This window comes from Cryphonectria parasitica, assembly GCF_011745365.1.
Source record: "Cryphonectria parasitica EP155 unplaced genomic scaffold M406scaffold_9, whole genome shotgun sequence".
Lineage (NCBI taxonomy): Eukaryota > Fungi > Ascomycota > Sordariomycetes > Diaporthales > Cryphonectriaceae > Cryphonectria > Cryphonectria parasitica.
Window position 1 is genome coordinate 648,395 of NW_024468917.1, and position 18,304 is coordinate 666,698.

Sequence of the window (18,304 nt, forward strand, 5' to 3'; positions counted from 1 at the left end):
CCTTGATTCAACCTTTTGTTTGACTTCCAAAGAAAGACACACAGAAATAGACGGGAGCGACTTGCCGGCGATAAAAAAAACCCGACGCCATCCCTATCGAGGGCGAAAAGCTCATCCATCAACTCCGAACAGCTCTGCCACCGCGCGGAGCGATCGCTTTTCCCCCCATCTTCTCACAAGCAACATACATCTCACCTCCTGTTGTTTTTCTTCCCCCAACAAGCCACCAATATGAAGGTCTTCAGCAGCTCCCACACCTTCAACTACTCCTGGGAGGAGGTGTCCACCGCCAACTGGCGCAAGTACTGCCCCTGGAACCACAAGTCTACCCACGTCACCTCGGTCGACACCCTCGCGCGACACGTTGACCCGGTCACGGGCATCCTGCGCACCGAGCGGCTCATCACCTGCAAGCAGTCCGCCCCGGAGTGGATCAAGGCTCTCATCGGCGCCGGCGACGAGTCCCACGTCTTCGAGACCTCCTACGTCGACCCGACCGGTCGCACTGTCACCATGGTCTCGTGGAACCTGACCTGGAGCAACGTCCTCAACTGCCAGGAGACCGTCGTCTACAGGCCGGTCAACGGCGGCACCCAGACCGCCTTTGAGCAGGAGGCCAGGATCACCGCCGTGTGCGGCGGCTGGCAGCGCATCAAGAACAAGATCGAGGACTTTTCTGTCTGCCGGTTCCGCGACAACGCCATCAAGGGCAAGGAGGGTTTCGAGGCCGTGTTAGCCATGAGCAGGAGGGTCTTTGCCGAGGAGAGGGAGCGCGAGCGTGAGGGTGCCACCGGCGCCCTGGCTCTCGCTGCATAGTCGGCAGTTGTTGGGGATAGGAGGGGTCCTCTTCTGACCTCTTCACACACCTGCTGTCGTGTACATCACGTATACCCCTCCTGTCCTCGACAGCCGACCACCAGCAGCATAAACAGTGGCAGCAGCAGCAACGTCTATTTTCGAGATGATGCTACGACACGCACACGACTCCTTCTTAAGATACACCAAACACAGCATAGCGTTGACTTTCCGACGATCCGAACGAACACAAAACTTGGGGCGGGGTTCTAGAGCGATTCTTTTGGGGCAGGCAAATAAAACAAGGGTAGGGTGGCCCACGGGCTGTATTAGATACACGGCGTTCTCGGAACTTCTCAAATGGTAGAAGAGAGGTCTGGCTGATTTACACTACTACTACTACTACTACTACTCATAATCCCCCCCCTTCATGGGCCTGATCGGCTCTGGGATTTGTATAGAGGATAGAACGTTCACATCCGATAAGGATAATGGCACATATCTTGCTCGGGTTCACCGAACATGACCTTCTTCCTTCTTCATCTATACATATACATATGCATCGTGAACTTGTCAACCCAGCTGCTTCAAACCTCCCGATATCACAAAACTTCATGTCGCGCCCCAACTTACCAACCTTACCCTACACCTCGTCTCATACGTCCTGAGCAGCGCCCTCAGATCCCCATCCAACCCATCTCCTGCTCCCTCCTCTTCTCCCTCCGCACCCTGCATCACCCGTCCAATAAACGTGACGGCCTCCTCATACCGCCTGTAGAAATACAGCTCCTCCACAGCGTGCAGAATCTCCTGGCCCTCGTGTTTAGGGACCCTGCCCTGGCCTGAGGGCATCTTGACGTTTTTCCATATCTAGTCAACGTGTGTACATGTCAGTAGGAAACAGGAGAAGGAAGTTTGAGTGGGTCTGCTGGCCGTGGGAGGTTGCAGAGGACACAAACACACCTCGCCGTCCTCAACCTTGGCTCGGTACGAAGCCTTCATGGCCTGAAACTCCTCCTCCGTCTGGCCTGTGCGGTCCCTCGGAGCTGCTGCGCCGCCGCCCTCTTTTGCCCCCGATCCAGCTTGACACCCGTTGGCGGCAGTGGTGTCGTCCTCTGAGTCGGAGAGCGCGATGGCGAAAAGGCCAGAGTCAATGTTGTTGCCGTCGTCGGCCATTTCCCTCTTCTGCGTTGTTCTAGTCTGGCGCCTGACTGCCTCTCCGTCTGTTCGGTGCGTTTCGCTTCAAAGCCGAGTTTTAATAGTAATGTATTTCTTTCGCGCTTTTCTTCTCTTCTCGCCTCGTAGCAGCGGGACACTGGGCCGACAAAAGTCCCTCGAGTAAGCACTCAATGCAAACAATTCAACATAGTTGTCAAGGATCTTCTGTATCTTTCCCAACGGACAATGTAGCAGGGTTCAGGCAGGCGAGCTCCTCAAGATGAGAGTCTGGTGCTTCATACGCTGCGGTGGTTTCCTGAATCGGGACGAGGCAGGGGGGTTTGAATTTTGGTGGAGGCGTGGAGTTGCCGTGGGGCCTTGTTGACGTCTTTCAGCCTCGTGCCCCGCCTTACTTACTGGGTCGCCCAACAGCATAGCTCGTTACAACACACCCGACGTTTTTCTTCCCCCTAACACACTTCTCTCACATTGAATATAATCCATATATGTGTTTGTTTTGCATGTAACTTCTCATTCATATTTATTTGTTTGCCGTTGAGAAACTTCAGAACACCATGGATGACCAGGTTGAGAGGCTCGTGGACAAGGCCTGGGGCAAGTTCCTGCAGACGCCACCGGAACATCGTCTGAGTGAGTCTACCCATTCTATACGACAAATAAAGACATTCCCTTGTTGTTGAGTGGAATTGCCTTGGGATTTCAGGTGTGAGAGGGGCATGACGGGCATCAATGAAGATGACTCGGTTCAGGAACGCCGCATTCTGAGCTCAAGTGAGCCAGCCTCTCATTGGCAGCTGTCCGCTCAGCAAAGTCACAATGACTCTGGGAGTTCATAAAAATCACACATGGAATCAATAAACTCTAACATACGTCCACAGTGATCGGCATTGGAGGCATACCAGGCTCAGGTTCGTGACGCAGATCTCTCTCCTCTTTCATCATCACCAGAGGCTTGAGGACTAACACCATCTCTCCAGGCAAGACAACCCTCTCCCAAATCGTCACCGAGAGAATCAACGCCCGCCATCAAACCCACGCAGCAGCACAAGGACAGTCCCACTCGTCCCCGATAGCCGCCTTCGTGCCCATGGACGGCTACCACCTCACCCTCGCCCAACTCTCCGCCATGCCCGACCCAGTAACCGCCCATGCCCGACGCGGCGCAGAGTTCACCTTTGACGGCGCCTCTTTCCTCAAGCTCGTGCAGTCTCTCCGCGAGCCCCTTCCTTCCACCACCACCACCAACACCACGACGCAAGTGGTAGGAGAAGCAGGTCCAGCAACGACCACAACAACAACAGGGGACAAGAACGGCACAGAACCATCTTCCACCACTGTCTCCTACCCACCCGGCACAATCCTAGCCCCGTCCTTCGACCACGCCATCAAGGACCCCAAACCAGATGACATCCCCATCCTCCCAACCCACCGGGTCCTCGTCTTCGAGGGTAACTACATAGCCCTGGACCGAGACCCCTGGCGCACCGCCGCCCAGCTCATGGACGAGGTCTGGTTCGTCGAGGTCGACCCCGCCGTCGCTCGGAAGCGGCTCGCGGCGCGGCATGTGCGGGCTGGCATCGTGGCGACGGAGGAGGAAGGGGATAGGCGAGCGGTGGAGAATGACCTGCCGAATGGGGAGGAGATTATGGGGGCGCGGGTTGCTGTGGATGAAGTAGTGATGTCTAGGGAGGACGGGAGTTGGGTGCATGGGTGATTTTGTGATTCATAATACCCCAGGAGGTGGGAGAGCGGCAACTAGCCCCGAGAGCAGGATGGGTAGGCCAAGTCGAAAGAGAGGCGAATGAGTGAGTGGTGGAACATCATGGTGAACGTGAGGTCCACGAGTAAATGCCTTGGGCCTCTCAAAAGAAGCACCCTACAGCTTTGGTCAGACATTATATCCATGGGAACACCAACGCATGAAGATCGTTCCGAATTTCTTGAGTCTCTCGACTGATGCACAGGTCCAGGCGGTCAGTACTAACAAGACCCAAGCCCCGCAAGCATTTTCTCAATTTCCTTCGTTCTGCACATAATACCAGATCCATCAACCGCACACAAGTACCAGATCTCGGCCATGAGCAACAACCGTCTTTACCTTCAACACAGTCCCAAGCGTTCAAAGGCCTCGCTTACCTTGGCCACCTCACTCGCCATGTCATTTCCGAAATGAGCGTCGAGTTCCTGCAGGTCCTGCAAGTATGGCGACTTCAATGCAGGCTCCATAGTGCCCGCATTGTACCGAGAATTGGCGAGAGCGAGGCCCTTGGTATGAGAAGAGGGTGCATAGCGAGTGCCTCCACCGGGATGAGAGCCAGCATGATTGCTGTTTCCGTGGCTGATAGTGGATTGGCCGATGAGGGTACCTGGTGCTGGGAAGGTCTCACCGTCGATGTCGGTGTTGCCGTCCAACGACATGCCACCACCAGTCGACATGCTCAATTCGTTAACCTCAGGGTTTGTCTGGGATTCTGTTTTGACACTCGTGCCCTTCGTGTCCTCCTGACGCGCAGATTCGGATACCACACTGGCAGACTGCACGGCACGCGCCGCTACACCACGGGATTTATTAGCGACCGGTCGAGCTGTCGAGACGTCTTATGTGCTCTTACCTTGTGCGACGGACACAGGTCGCACATTCTCATGGCACTCGTCCCATTGAATGATACGATTCCGCTTCTGGTGGCGTTGATTAAGACGGTCGGCCTTCGGAAGGTAGCCGAGGTCTACCAACCAGTGGGGAGGTTCAACTGCTGAATCACGCATGCGTATCAGCTCATCGATATTGTAACTATGTTTTATGGAGCGTGTGCGCTGCGAAAGGTCCTGTGCCGCGGCGGCCGTGCGCTCTTGACCGCGAGGAGGCTGCAAATCCTCGGGCAAAGGAGTTGGCGTCGCGCGCTCCTCGTCAGCCCTCAGCTGGTCCAAGAACATGGCATCCTGGGCAAGCTTGGCAAGGAAAGCCTGCTCCACGCTCTGTGAACAGTACTCCTCGACGATAGTGGCCCGCTGGTCTGCACTCAGCTGGGAAAAGCCCTGGTTGTGGTGCGCCAGAACTGCTGCCGAGGTGCCTCGGATCACAGAACGGATCGAATCAAAAGTGACACTCCCAGGGCTGTTCTTGAACATGTGTTTGGCGTTCTCCATCACCAATTCCACAATTTCCTCAATGATATCAGCTGGGAGGCGTAGGCGAGTGCCGAGTTGCTCAGTCGACGAGGCGGACGGTGCAGAGACGGGCTGCGCCAGACTCGCTACTTTAGCCTCTGAAGAAGAAGGAGTGATCTCGATCAGAAGATCAGCAGGATCCTCGGAAGACATCTTTGTAGACAAGGGCGACTTTGAAGGTTCAACCTGATGGCCAGAAGACTTGGGCTCGGGAGGCGTCGTCTTGGCTTTGATCTGCGAGGTTTCGATCGTACCTTGGTCCGTCGTAATAGTCTTGACCGTAGCCTCTTGGGGCGTCTTCTGCCGCTCCTGAAGCTTGCCAATGGCCTCAAGGAAAGATGACATGCACGCAGAGCTGCCAAATGAGACTGTGTAGTACAGACTGGTATTTTTGGCGACCTGGAACATCAACATCACTTCTCCGGTCTGGGAGTTGGCCGTCATCCAGTATTTAAATGCCGAAATAGGATGCTTAAACTCGGATATCTCTTGCTCCTTGATGGACAATATGAACATGTCGTCCAATGCCAGGCGCGCCTCGACCAGGAGAATAGTTCCTGCATGTCTGCCTTTCCTCGTAAAGGCAGACGACTGAGCCGCGACCGGCAGCTGCAAGATCATTGTAGCTCCCTCCGACAGGACCAGAGGAACGTGGGATGGAGTCTCTGGTTGACTGTCTCGGCATTCAGACTCGTGAGACTGTCCAAGAGAAGCTTGAGTCGGAGCTGATTTGGCCGGGGTTTGTTGAACTTGGGCAGGTGGAACTGTGCCTTGAGACGGAGCGACGGCTGGCTGACGCTGAACAGCTTGAGGAGGCTTCCGAGCCGGCGGCCTGGCGGGCTGGACCTTGGTCTTCGCCTTGGTCTTCGAATTCGACCTAGGTTGCGGGATGTACGCGGCTGGTTTGTTAGAGCGTGCATCGTTGGACAGCGGCGCACCGGGTTTGACCGATATGTTGGCGCCACCCTGACCTGGAGAGTGGCCAGGACGACCACTACGGCCTTCATTTCGGCAGGCAGCCTGAGGATTGCCAGTACCATTGTGATTAACAGGCGAGAATGACTTGGGACCTTTTCCGCCGATATTCTTGTGTCTCGGCTCCACCGTGGTAGCGGCGGTGGCGGCAGCACGACGAACGCGTGCCAACTGTCCATCGAATATTGAGTCCACGCCGGCGACCATGGCGGCATCATCATCATTGAAATCACCGCGGTCGATGGCTTGCTGCCAGCGAGAATTGACGGATCCAGACAAGCGTGCGGGGACCACGGCGGTAGTCAAGAGAGGAGGGTGTTGGTAAGTACGTTTGCCTCGATGCTCGCCGTCATCCATACCCAGCTCGTCCAATCGACCTGCGCCGAGCTCCATCCTCATGGCGGCCTTGGCGGCGGCCTCTTCCTCGGCAGTTCTTGCCATCGTGATGGACGGGACGAGATGATTGATTTGTGGCAAACCCTGGAGACTGCGAGGGAGGTCAGCATAACCAACACTCAAGTCTTCCCGTCAAACAAGTCGAGGACTGCGTGCTGGCATCGAAACCCAGATCCACAAGATGACGTGGGGATCGCGTCGCGAAGCTAGGAAGCTCTGCTAGAGAGGGAACGACCAGAGGGCAAAATAAATGCTCTGCAGAAGAGAAACTCTTTTCGAGAGTTGGCTGGAGAATAGGAGTCTGGAACGACTGACCGTGTCTGGAGGAGGTAATCAGGTAGGAGCCTTCGGTGTTGACACAGCTTACACACTGCAAAGACGAATCGAATCACGAACGCTTTGATCGTTCACTTGGGGCAGGAGCTGTTGAGAAGAATATTTGGAGAGGAGTCGAGACTGAGACGGCCAGGCTGAGAGGAAAGCCAAAATCAATTTTGATCCAGGCGGGAAGGGGAAGTAGGGGCAAGAGGAGATGGAGGAAAGGAGAAGGCGCGGTGGGAGGGCTTGCTTACACTCGATGTGGTCGCCAAGTCGTCCTGCAAACAAGAAACACGTCAGGCTTGCCTTTCCAGAGGAGGACTCGCGAGAAAACTGAGCGCCAATATTGTTGGACCCGTTGGCGCTATTGACAACCGACTGATCAAGACAGCGCAGCGCTGAGGCAATGATACCCGAATGAAGTGTTCTTGGTGGATAAAAGCAGTTCCTTCTACCATGGAGACAGACGGAGGAAGCCTTGAAGTGGATAGTTTACTACCATACAAAGAGGCTGAATAGGTGCCGTTCCAAGTGCCAATAAGAGTACAAGAGGATGCATGAAAAGGAATGGAGACAGTTTGTGTTGATGGAGAAGTGTGGAAGAGAAGAGGTGTGAATTAATAATTACCTCGAGTCTGGGAAAAACTAGCTTATGGGTGTGGACGACGGAGCGTGGACGACGGAGCGTGGACGACGATACAGGAAAGTGAGGTTGCTCAGGTAAGTACCGTGAACTACATCATCTATTCCACATGGGAGGGGGTTAAGGACCCCCAAGAAAACCCTAGTCCACAGTACCTAACATTGAAACTGTCAGCACAGTCTTCTAAGAGGGAGTCTTTGACCTGCTGTAGCGATATTGGGTTTTGTGCAGAGCAACACAGAGTTCTTGAGATCATTGAGTTTAGGTCTTCCTCAGCTTTGACGGATGCACAAGGGCGAGCATATTGTGACGGAGCTGGAAGTGGACAACGTTCTGTTCCATGAACAAAGACACCATTTTCTTGTGTCTGCATGAGTTGGAGCAGTAAGACAAAGGCCAATGGCCACATTGGCCTCCATCCCAGGTACTGCCAACCCCAAACCAAGGTTCATGAAGATTACCCTCACGAACACCATACAACACGGAAATTGATAGGAATATTCGTAAAAGATTATAGATTCCAAGGCGTACATCCCTGCGGTCCAATCTGCATGGGAATGGATCGTACAATATGTCATAACACTGAGCAGTTACTTCTCTACTCTACTTGACGCAGGTAGGCCACATCCATACCGCACTACTGTAATGGAACTGAGTCGATATTTATACTCCTTCGACAGAATCGACACAGAAAAGCCTTTTGTTGCAAACGGAAAGAAAGTTGGCAAGCACAAAACACGCATCTAAGACATGGCACGAGGATGTGTACGGTCATTAAATCCATTGTTGATCAACGACGTCGGCATCAACCGTCAGCTGTCAGCTGTTAAAGTCCACAGAGCATCCTATCCCATAAAACGCCAGACCATGCTTGCTCCCAACCATCGTTGGTGTAACCCTTGTCCTTGGTTCAGGAAATTTATGCAGTAGCATCCTTAGGCACACTGTCCAGACCCTCCTTGCCCTGGCGGCCGACACCACTCAGATCAACATCAGCCCCCTTGGAGGCAGGCTCGCGCAGGCCAGATGAGGCTCCCGCGCCAGTAGAGATGTCGCTGGCGACGCCACCGGCACCAACATTGACGTTCCGGGCGTCTGCAGACTGCCAGTCCGAGGCAACAGGGGGCTGCTCGGGGAGGGGCAGGTTGGACTGGGCCTCGGCGATCTTGTCGGCGTTGGAAGACATTTCTTGAATGTTTTAGTACCCCTATACGCGTTCATAGAGCTTGGAGGGAGAAAGGATCTAGGCTTACTGGTTGAAGTGGTTGAGGTGAGGTGTGGTGCTTGGTGGGATTGAGTGGATTGGTTTTTTGATGTATTGTGAGGACGAACTTGTCAATTTGTTTGATGATGAGGTTGTCCAGGAGAAAGTGCGCCGAATCGAAAGGGCATCACGACTTATTTGTAGTCGAGGTGTGAGGTCGTCCTGGAAGCCTATAGGAGCTATTGCTCCGTACTAACTGACGTCACGTACAAGGCCGCCACAGGACGTTCCTAGAAGGGTTGACGTCAAAAATAGTGGATCGCCTTCCCGCTCCCGCAGCACCTCATTGAATGGGGCCTTAAGCCGCATCATTCGCCCCACGCGATCGCCTACTCAATCTGATCAAGGCTTTTGATAGACGATCGTACAAGAAGCACGTCAGTGTGGATGGAGGTTGAGAGAATCTTTTCACGCTTTCTGAGCATGGCCCGGTCTCAAATCCAGGCTTGAACAAGAGTGGGAGATGCAATAAAATGTCAAACAGCAATTCATTGTTGTGTCTGCGTCAGTTTTGACAGGTATCTCACCTTAAAACGCCTACCGACCCATGCATAGAGAAGAGTAACAAGCCACCTAGCCCAATCCCAACACCACTTGTTGGAGTACGTACAACAATGGCATCCTTGAGAACAACGCCTCAGCCCTAGCCGACAACCCATTTGCTGCTACAGAAATTTATACCAAACCTGCCCCCATATAATCAAGCCACACGTTTGTCCGTCTCTGCCGTGGTTGCCTTGTCACCCAGGTCCGGGTTGAGGTAGTTTGCATCCTCGGCAGCTTCATAGTCCGCAATCAAATCGCCTACGACTTCTCGTGCCTCGTCAAATTCGTTCAAGTTCTCTGAAAATGGTGCGGTCTTCTTGTACGAGTCCATGAAGGCATTGCGCTTTCGCATGCCGTCATATTGTCGGACGATTCTCTTGAAGAGCTGCATGCCTCGTCAGTTTTCAGGACGTCACACAGAATTAGGCAGATTTGAACTTACTGTGGCAATGCTCGTATGGTTCGCCAACATGAGACCACTCACACGGTGGCTCATTGGGATGTATGGACTGCGTTTGGTAAGGGCGACCTGGATGCTTGCTGGTCCCCACGGAATGAAGGTTGCCAACCTGCGTTCCCGAATCCGCAGCAGACTCTTGTGCACGTCGGTCGGGTCCACCTCCCCCTGGATCACGTTCAGAATCGAGATGTAGCAGCTCTTCTTGCCCGGCACCGTGGAGACCATTCTGTTCTTAGGCTGCAACAGTCTCCTCATGACATCTAATACCGTCGTCTTCCTCACTGTTTTGGCTTGCTCCACCTGGTCGCCTGTGAAAGGGGTGTATGCAGTCATCAAGAAGTGGCATCTGGGTGTGGGTATCAGAGAGGCCAAGATGCTGACCAGATCGTTGTGCATATAGCCTGGATATCTCAGAGTCGTTGTACTGGCTGACATGACCGTCGATACGAGCTGATTGGTCTGTTGGAACGACGGTTCTTGCACATGTAATCTGTCCGCAGCGATATGTGACAGTGCACCATTGTCCAATACCACCACAGAGTCGGCATTCTGCGTCAGCCTCCTCATAGCCAGCATGCTGTTGTAAGGGTGCACCACGACGTCGCCTGCGTTGGTGGTGTCGGGAAACACTGAATATGTCTGAATGATCTTCTTGGGAAACCTATCGTTCAATCGTTCCAGGAGAAAGGAGCCCAGACCGGATCCTGTGCCGCCAGCAATGGAGTGCAGCATCATGAAGCCCTGTGACCATATAGTTAGCAACCCGCGTACGCAGTCGGTCACCACGAGTCACTTACCTCAAGAGAGTCACTACCATCAGCCTCGCGGTCTATCATTTCCATGATATCCTCGTGCACAGACTCGCCCGTCTGATATCCGTCACCCCAGTTGTTCGCAGCACCGACGCCATTCTTGCCGACATAGAAGTTCTCCGGGTTGTAGATGTTTTTGAACGGCCCCGTTTGTATCCCGTTGATAACCTGCAGCCAGAATCAGCAACGTGTGTCAGTATCAAGAGGCAACATGTGCAAGGCCGTACACGAGGTTCCAAATCGATCAGGATTGCTCTTGGTATGTATCGGGTGTCGTCGCTCTGGTAGAAGAACACATCTTTCCGGTCGCCGCCTTCCGTCGCGAAGTCTTCGAGGTTGCCATCTTGGCCGATTCCGTGCTCCTGACAAAGCTGCTGCCAGAATTGGCTGCCAACTGGATGGTGTCAGTACGATTTCCTAATAGACCTAAATCTAAATTGGCGCCGCTCGACATCAACAAGGTGCGGGGTACTGACTGCTGTTGCCGCACTGGCCTGCCTGGACCGTGATAATCTCTCTTTGAAAAGTCAATGCCAGAATTCCAACCGTGCTAGAGGAAGGGGAGCGTACCTAGGCATGGCGCACGAGGAAAACGGCGGTCGTCGTGTTGGGTGTTATGGTCGGGACGCGTCGACGCGATGGTTATAGACTTTACTAGGAGCTCTGACACGGTGATACATCACCCAAGGGTTAGGGATAAAACTATGCCCCCACACCCCAGCTCCCTCAACAAAAACACCGTAGTAGGAGAAAACGCATGTCCTTTTAACACACTTATCTCTATCCACGCTTTTCCTTTCTTCTATCCTTATCCTTTTCTTTCTATCAAGCCTCGGGTTCAAGGCATCATTTCCTTTTCGCCGGCCCGCACCTTTTATGGCTGGATAAAATCACTTGAAAACTACGATATTCCATACCGACCTTTGGCCTTTGGCAGCCTTTAGAGCCCGACAGACCTTTGCAGTGTGTGCAAACTATTAAATTGTCTACTTCCATGATTGATGAAAGCATCCTCAAAATTCTTATGAATCATCCTGTTGATTTCATACATATAAGACTTCTTATGACTGCCAGGGCATGGTCCTTGCTGTGTGCACATTGCGAGTTGCTGAGACTTCACAGGAAAGTGACTTGCACAAGGGAGCACTACAGGCCATTACAATTCATCCGTCTGCTAATGTTACTCTTTCTTGCCATGTCGCCCTCCAAGTAGTCTGGCAATTGTTCCTATCCGGTCTGCAGCTAAGCCTCCAGACTCCCTGAACAGGAGCACCGGAGCGCTCGTACATGGAAGTTACCGATCTTGAAATTTCCGTCTCAAAATACGACCGACATTCTCATCCAAATAAATGCTGCTTTCAACGGTGGGGTCTCGAGGATCTTATTGCAATGCTGTAGTTGTACAGCACACAAGCGTTGCTGATGTCATGAGCTTAAAGCTTATGCCTCCCCCCCCCCCCCCTCTCCGAAATAAAGCCCGGCAGCACTGCAACGTTGGGGCAGCTTGAGGGGCACAGGGGGTCGGGAAGCCCATGCCCCACTGTCTGCAGCCCACTGAAGCCATCCCTGCTGCTGGATCCCGGCACCCATATGATGATCCCCACATGGCACCTGCACCAGAGGATATGCAGTACGGTGGTAGCAACCTCCTTGAGATTACCTCCAACCTCAATCTCCTGGAAAGGGATATCTTGACCGCCCAAAACAACTCCAGTCCCTCTACCTCTTTCGAGTAGCGAATTGGCTACGTATATGCTTCCTTCCTTCCTTTTTGTACAATTTTCTTGATAGAAAGCCCTGTCACTTCTGTACTCTTTGAACCCAGGTGTTTGCTCTGCTGAAGAGCTCGTGAGACTCGTTGAACGTCGTCGCATGCAAGCGCTTCACGCTAGACGAGACCCAAGAATAGTTCCCTGGCCAGCTTGCCCTCTTCCACAGTCACATAGGTTCTGAATCTTCCATACGTTGATCGGCCGAGCTCCCTCATCCCACCACGAGCTTCACACCCGAATCACCGCGAGATCCTTTCGAAATCCCCAATGGCGACGGAGGAGCCGTTGCCCTTACCATCGCCCCCACCTATTCGCATAGAAGGCAGTGATGTCGACGATGCGGATGTCGAGGAGACCGCCGACGAGGCGCAGACGCCTGGTGCCACCAATGGCTCGGCCTTCAAGAAGAGGCGCCGCTTCCAGAGGCGCGTGAAACAAATGTCCGATTCCATGCCCAACACCCCCCAGACCGGTGCGACAGTGGGCTCGCCTATGATCAGGCGCTTCCCCAACCTACCGCGGCGCGCGACGATGCCGGACCCGGACGATCGTGGTGCGGTATCAGAGGGAGAGGGACGGCGGGTGAGTCGGCCGTTCGCAAGAAGAGGATATTCACACGCGGGAAGATCGGCAGATGCCGAGGACGTGGACCATGGCGACCGGCGCAGAGGCCACCTGCGTCGGATCAGTATGTTCGGCGTGGGAGGAGGAGGTGGAGCAGAGGGCGTATCAGATGGAGACGCCATACAGACACCGCGGAGACCGCGGTTCAGAACGGAACGGTATTCAACCCTTGTCGGCGCCAACAGATGGAAACAAGTTAAGAGTACTTTTGGTCTTCTGCGACAACACAGAAGAGGCGAGCCTATCGACTACCTCAAGTCCACAGAGCTGATGGGCGAGTTACGCGCTGGTGCCCCTGCTGTGGTCATGTTCGCCAGCATGCTGCAGCGTGATGAACACGGCCACAAGAAGATACCGGTGCTACTGGAGCAGGTGCGCGTGCAGATTGTCGAAAGTGTTGTTCGTGGCGACAGCGAGCGGCACACACTCTTCACCATCCATCTGGAGTACGGCAATGGGCCGAACCGCATGATTTGGAAGGTCAAGAAGAGCCTTGGTGACATCCTACGCATGCACTTCAAGTACAAGGGCAGCGTGACTACAGCTCGGCTAAAGCGTCCAGGAGGCCGGGCCGGGCCAAAGCAACCCAAGTTCCCATCAAAAGCTTTCCCCTACCTTCGAAACATTAAAAGGCTCGACTTCAGTGATGAGGATGAGGCCGTCGCAGAGGGCAACGAGGCCACACCTGGCGTCGAGTACGAGGCCGGCGACGCTACAGCTGGCGAGGCCACCGCTGGCGAGATGACGGCGGCTGAGGGTACAGCTACTGACGCCGAGGGTCGACCAGGACACAGCCGGCGGAAAACCTCCAGGATGCACATCCTGAGCCCAAGGCGCAACATGTCGATGCCCGAGGAAGGGTCTGCAGCCGCGCTCGAAGCGCAGAAGGATCCCGAGGAGCAGAAACGCAAGTACGCCGGCTACCAGAGAAGGGCACTGGACAAGTATTTGCGAGAGATGGTGCGCTGGCTCATGTTCAGGCCAGACAGCAACCGCCTCTGTCGTTTCTTTGAGCTGTCGGCCCTCGGAGTCCGTCTCGCAGCCGAGGGAGGCTATCATGGGAAGGAGGGCTTCATGCAGCTGCGACCGGCCAATGAGATCGTGAACCAGGCCAGGAAGATCCTGAGAAAGGATCGCAAATGGTTTCTCGTGCGACAAAGCTACATCGCCTGTGTCGATTCCCCTGAGAGCATCGACATCTGCGACGTGTATCTCGTTGACTCCAAGTTCGACATCATCTGTAAGAAGAAGAAACTCGGACAAATGGCGGCCAAGAACTCTAAGAAGGGCAAGTCCACAGCCGCTGGAGATGACGGTGTTGGCGACGAGGATGACTTCCTCCAGGATCCTAACTCATCTAGGAAGCACCACCACAAGTTGACCATCATCAACTCCGAGCGCAAGATCAATCTCTACGCTCAGCAACATGATCTGCCTCAGTTCGAAGAGTCGATCAAGTTAATGATGGCAAACTCGCCATGGGCCTCGCCCAATATTCGATTCGACAGCTTCGCACCGGTCCGACAGAATGTTTACGCCCAATGGCTTGTCGATGGGCGTGATTACATGTGGAATGTGTCGCGTGCTATTTCCATGGCCAAGGATGTAATCTACATCCATGATTGGTGGTTGAGCCCAGAACTCTACATGAGAAGGCCATCTTGCATCAGCCAACGATGGCGACTGGATCGACTCCTGCAACAAAAAGCCTCGGAAGGCGTCAAGATCTTTGTGATCGTGTACCGAAACGTTGAGGCTGCCGTCCCTATCGACTCGGAATATACAAAGAGGTCCCTGCTTAACCTTCATCCTAACATCTTCGTGCAAAGATCTCCGAATCAATACAAGAAGAACCAGTATTTCTTTGCTCATCATGAGAAGGTCTGCATCGTGGATCACTATATTGCATTCTGTGGGGGTATCGACTTGTGCTTTGGGCGGTGGGACACTCCTCAGCATCTTCTCTCCGACGACAAGCCCACAGGTTTCGAGCCGCAGGAGGTTCAGAACGTTCCCAGGGATGCAGAACATGTGCAGATGTTCCCCGGTAAGGACTACTCCAATCCGAGGATACAAGATTTCTTCAAGTTGGATGAGCCGTACGAGGAAATGTACGACCGCTCCAAAACGCCACGGATGCCCTGGCATGATATCTCCATGCAAGTTGTGGGACAACCCGCTCGAGATTTGACGCGACACTTTGTGCAGCGATGGAACTACCTCCGGCGCAATCGGCGGATCACGAGGCCCCTGCCATTCCTGTTACCACCACCTGATTTCCGTCAAGAGGATTTGGAGGCACTTGGTCTTACAGGCACCTGTGAAGTCCAGATTCTTCGATCTGCGACTACCTGGTCGCTGGGGACCCAGCATACTGAGTGTAGCATTCAAAATGCTTACATTCAGATGATTGAGAAATCTGACCACTTCGTCTACATGGAAAACCAATTCTTCATATCGAGCGCAGACGCCCTCGGCGTCCCGATCGTCAACAAGATAGGAGACGCTCTGGTCGATCGTATCAAGCGAGCCTTCGAGAACGACGAGGATTGGAGATGTGTCATTCTCATCCCCCTCATGCCTGGCTTTCAAAACACTGTGGCCGAAGTGGAAGGCACCAGCGTCCGCCTCATCATGCAATGCCAATACCGAAGCATCTGCCGGGGAGAGTCCTCGATCTTTGGCAGGCTCCGTGCTGCTGGGATTGACCCAGAGGAGTACATTCAATTCTTCTCACTGCGCCAGTGGGGCAAGATTGGACCCAACCAAGACCATGTCACAGAGCAGCTGTATATACACGCCAAGACTATCATCGTCGATGACCGTGTCGCCCTGATAGGCTCAGCCAACATCAACGAGAGATCCATGTTGGGCTCTCGCGACTCTGAGATTGCTGCCATCGTGCGGGACACGGACATGATATGGTCCCAGATGGCTGGCAAGGATTACCAGGTTGGTCGCTTCGCGCACACCCTCCGCATGCGACTCATGAGAGAGCACGTTGGTCTGCCAGTGGATGAGATCATCGAGGAGGAGAGGAACGCCACCTATGGGCAGGAAGAAGCATTCCAGTCTGAGATGGACCGGATATATGGCAGCGATTCCGAAGAGTCGGTCGAGTCAGGCCCGCATTCTGGTGACCACCTAGCTCCTCGTCCGCCGGGATTGTCTAGGGGACACAGTACCAATTACGATGTGGATCTGCAACTGGATGCAAACGCCGAGAACGAGCGTCGTTCCTCGGCGAGTTCCAAGAGCAGCTCTGTCGACTCAGAAGCGTCGCAGGACGTGCCTCCCAATACGGAACAGAAACGCGAAGTGGCTGGCTACGGGCCTGACCATTGGAAAGAGGCACAAAAACAGGGGTTGGACCGAGGCAGGGACACTGTCGTCATCAAGGGGCGCGAGTATCTCGCTCGCGGTATCCTGCCTGAAGGGAAAGGCACCATCGAGAGCCCGGCGGCTAGCCAGGACTCCATCAGCCCGCAGTCCGCTGAGACCGAACCAACGCCAGAGGGACCAAGTAGCGATCTCTTGCCTCCATTTGACCGTCGGAGCACCGAACAGCTGGGGCTTCCCAGGGCAAATCAACTTCCTGATCTTCCTCAGGGTGATGACACGGACATCGGCGGCCCAGCATTGCCGGGTGACTCTAATGGAGATTCGGCGGTCCTGATCCCACACCCTCTGGCGACCCAGATCAAGCCGGCAGTCATCGACAAGGATTGCATGAAGGACCCACTGGATCCGGAATTCTACGACAATGTCTGGAACCGGATCGCCGAGAACAATACGAAGATCTACAGACAGGTCTTCCACTGCATGCCAGACAACGAGGTGCTTGACTGGGCCCAGTATATGGAATTCATGGACCACCAGAAGCGACTCAGAGAGGCACAAGAGGGACCCCAGAATGCGCATGAGCAGAACGATAGGCCCGAGCAGACGAATCAGAGTCACCAGACTGAGACTGAGAAGCCAAGCCGGCAGTCAACAGCTGGCGGAGCCGGCATCTCTGCTCCTGGTCCGGTGCCAGCGGCACAGGCCCTCTCAGAGAAGGTCAAGAGCAAAGGAAGCAGTGTCAAGGCGCCTCTGAAGAAGGCCCAGGAAGCGCTCGAAAACGAATCGCCAGCGCGTCGCCATGCACGACAAAACTCCCGTCTTGATATCGAGAGGGCTGCTGCGGCTGCACGCGCGCTCAACTCGCCCATGGCAAGCCCTGCATTCCAGCCACCTGCCAACAGCCCATTTTCATCGGCGCCTACGTCGGTGCCAGAGCCCGAGAAAGCCGCCACAGCCCAGGATAACACGAATGACGCAGTCGACCCTCGCCTTCTTGTTCCCGGCAACAAGGCGACCCCGACCGACAAGCGCGAACGTCGGGCAACGTTCAGCACGCCCGAGGACGACGGCTCGAACGAAAAGCCGCCGGCGACGAGCGGTTCCGGATGCGCGCCGTCGTCCTCCACGACAGCCGTGGAAACCCCGACCCCAACAGGACCGGCCAAGCGCCGTAGGCGGGCGACGACTAGAGGCAGTCGCCACCGCCCAATGGTGGAGAACCTGCTGACGCGGGAGATGATGGATGGCCTCTGCGGGCTGATCCAAGGCCACCTGGTTGTGTTTCCATACGACTGGCTCGCAGGCGCGGAGGAGAAGGGAGATTGGCTTACGCTGGTTGATCAGGCTGCTCCTCTGCAGATCTAGTAAGTACAGCTTTCTCTTGTCGGTGTCGAAGATCGAGCAAGGACGGCCATGGAACATCAGGCTAACAATTCTATAGCGACTAAACAACGAAATGGTGGGATATGCCGCCGGTTCGCCACGGTAGGAGAGTATCCCGAGAAGGTACTGATTCAGCAGATCTGGCGGCAGCTTCTCTTGGACTTCTTTGGCACTCCACGGCTCAACACTGTGGACTCGGAGAATTTGTATGGTATGGGTCATAGCAACTGGCGTTGTGTATCTCTGCATCTGGTGTATGATTTCTTTGCTGGGGGCCTCTCTTCTGTAGACATGACGGTTACTGCCAAATCCCAGCAACGGGTTCTACCCCAGCTGAGGGTCATCAGATGTATATCTTCAGGATAGCATTAGGAAATACAACGTTAAACTCAAGCCTCTCGACATTATCCAGCACTGACTTACCTTTCTTTTGTCTTCCTCGGCAATCTATGTAGAGCGCTGTTCATAGAAAGAGGGTTAGGGGTACAAGTCCGGAGTCCCCCGGCACCATGTACATCCCTGTCGTGCCGAGGTCGGCTCCGTATATCAGACCACAGCCGATGATGTCTTTGATTTTCTTCGAAGCTCTCTCAAGCACCCACCACCACCATCATAGGGGGCCGCACA

General features: G+C 54.3%; 7 protein-coding genes across 7 annotated transcripts; 3 read left to right on the forward strand and 4 right to left on the reverse strand.

Moving 5' to 3' along the window:
- Positions 1 to 231: 231 nt before the first annotated feature.
- Positions 232 to 777, forward strand: M406DRAFT_19728 (uncharacterized protein; the record flags this gene model as incomplete). The annotated part of the gene is made up of 1 exon (XM_040915442.1): positions 232 to 777. A coding segment is annotated over one exon (546 nt), but the record flags the coding sequence as incomplete, so codon positions are not given.
- A 630-nt stretch (positions 778 to 1,407) lies between these two features.
- Positions 1,408 to 1,971, reverse strand: M406DRAFT_268699 (uncharacterized protein; the record flags this gene model as incomplete). The annotated part of the gene is made up of 2 exons (XM_040917959.1): positions 1,408 to 1,665; positions 1,759 to 1,971. The coding sequence occupies 2 exons, from the start codon at positions 1,969 to 1,971 to the stop codon at positions 1,408 to 1,410; spliced, it is 471 nt and encodes a 156-aa protein (XP_040771592.1).
- A 557-nt stretch (positions 1,972 to 2,528) lies between these two features.
- Positions 2,529 to 3,688, forward strand: M406DRAFT_48364 (uncharacterized protein; the record flags this gene model as incomplete). The annotated part of the gene is made up of 4 exons (XM_040924363.1): positions 2,529 to 2,604; positions 2,853 to 2,882; positions 2,952 to 3,248; positions 3,339 to 3,688. 4 exons carry the CDS (start codon positions 2,529 to 2,531, stop codon positions 3,686 to 3,688), a joined length of 753 nt encoding a protein of 250 aa, XP_040771593.1.
- Positions 3,689 to 4,021: 333 nt separating this feature from the next.
- Positions 4,022 to 6,558, reverse strand: M406DRAFT_334244 (uncharacterized protein; the record flags this gene model as incomplete). The annotated part of the gene is made up of 3 exons (XM_040920917.1): positions 4,022 to 4,072; positions 4,111 to 4,526; positions 4,587 to 6,558. 3 exons carry the CDS (start codon positions 6,556 to 6,558, stop codon positions 4,022 to 4,024), a joined length of 2,439 nt encoding a protein of 812 aa, XP_040771594.1.
- Positions 6,559 to 8,241: 1,683 nt separating this feature from the next.
- M406DRAFT_324399 (uncharacterized protein) lies at positions 8,242 to 8,810 on the reverse strand. The gene is made up of 2 exons (XM_040919867.1): positions 8,728 to 8,810; positions 8,242 to 8,662 (listed from the first exon to the last, which is right to left on the reverse strand). The coding sequence occupies exon 2, from the start codon at positions 8,658 to 8,660 to the stop codon at positions 8,394 to 8,396; it is 267 nt and encodes an 88-aa protein (XP_040771595.1). The 5' UTR covers positions 8,661 to 8,662; positions 8,728 to 8,810; the 3' UTR covers positions 8,242 to 8,393.
- A 403-nt stretch (positions 8,811 to 9,213) lies between these two features.
- On the reverse strand, positions 9,214 to 11,134 carry M406DRAFT_108163 (uncharacterized protein; the record flags this gene model as incomplete). The annotated part of the gene is made up of 6 exons (XM_040915287.1): positions 9,214 to 9,669; positions 9,727 to 10,485; positions 10,542 to 10,724; positions 10,784 to 10,950; positions 11,033 to 11,073; positions 11,127 to 11,134. The coding sequence occupies 6 exons, from the start codon at positions 11,132 to 11,134 to the stop codon at positions 9,439 to 9,441; spliced, it is 1,389 nt and encodes a 462-aa protein (XP_040771596.1). The 3' UTR covers positions 9,214 to 9,438.
- Positions 11,135 to 12,664: 1,530 nt separating this feature from the next.
- Positions 12,665 to 17,659, forward strand: M406DRAFT_20787 (uncharacterized protein; the record flags this gene model as incomplete). Its single annotated transcript, XM_040915467.1, has 2 exons — positions 12,665 to 17,290; positions 17,462 to 17,659. Coding segments are annotated over 2 exons (4,824 nt in total), but the record flags the coding sequence as incomplete, so codon positions are not given.
- Positions 17,660 to 18,304: the final 645 nt, after the last annotated feature.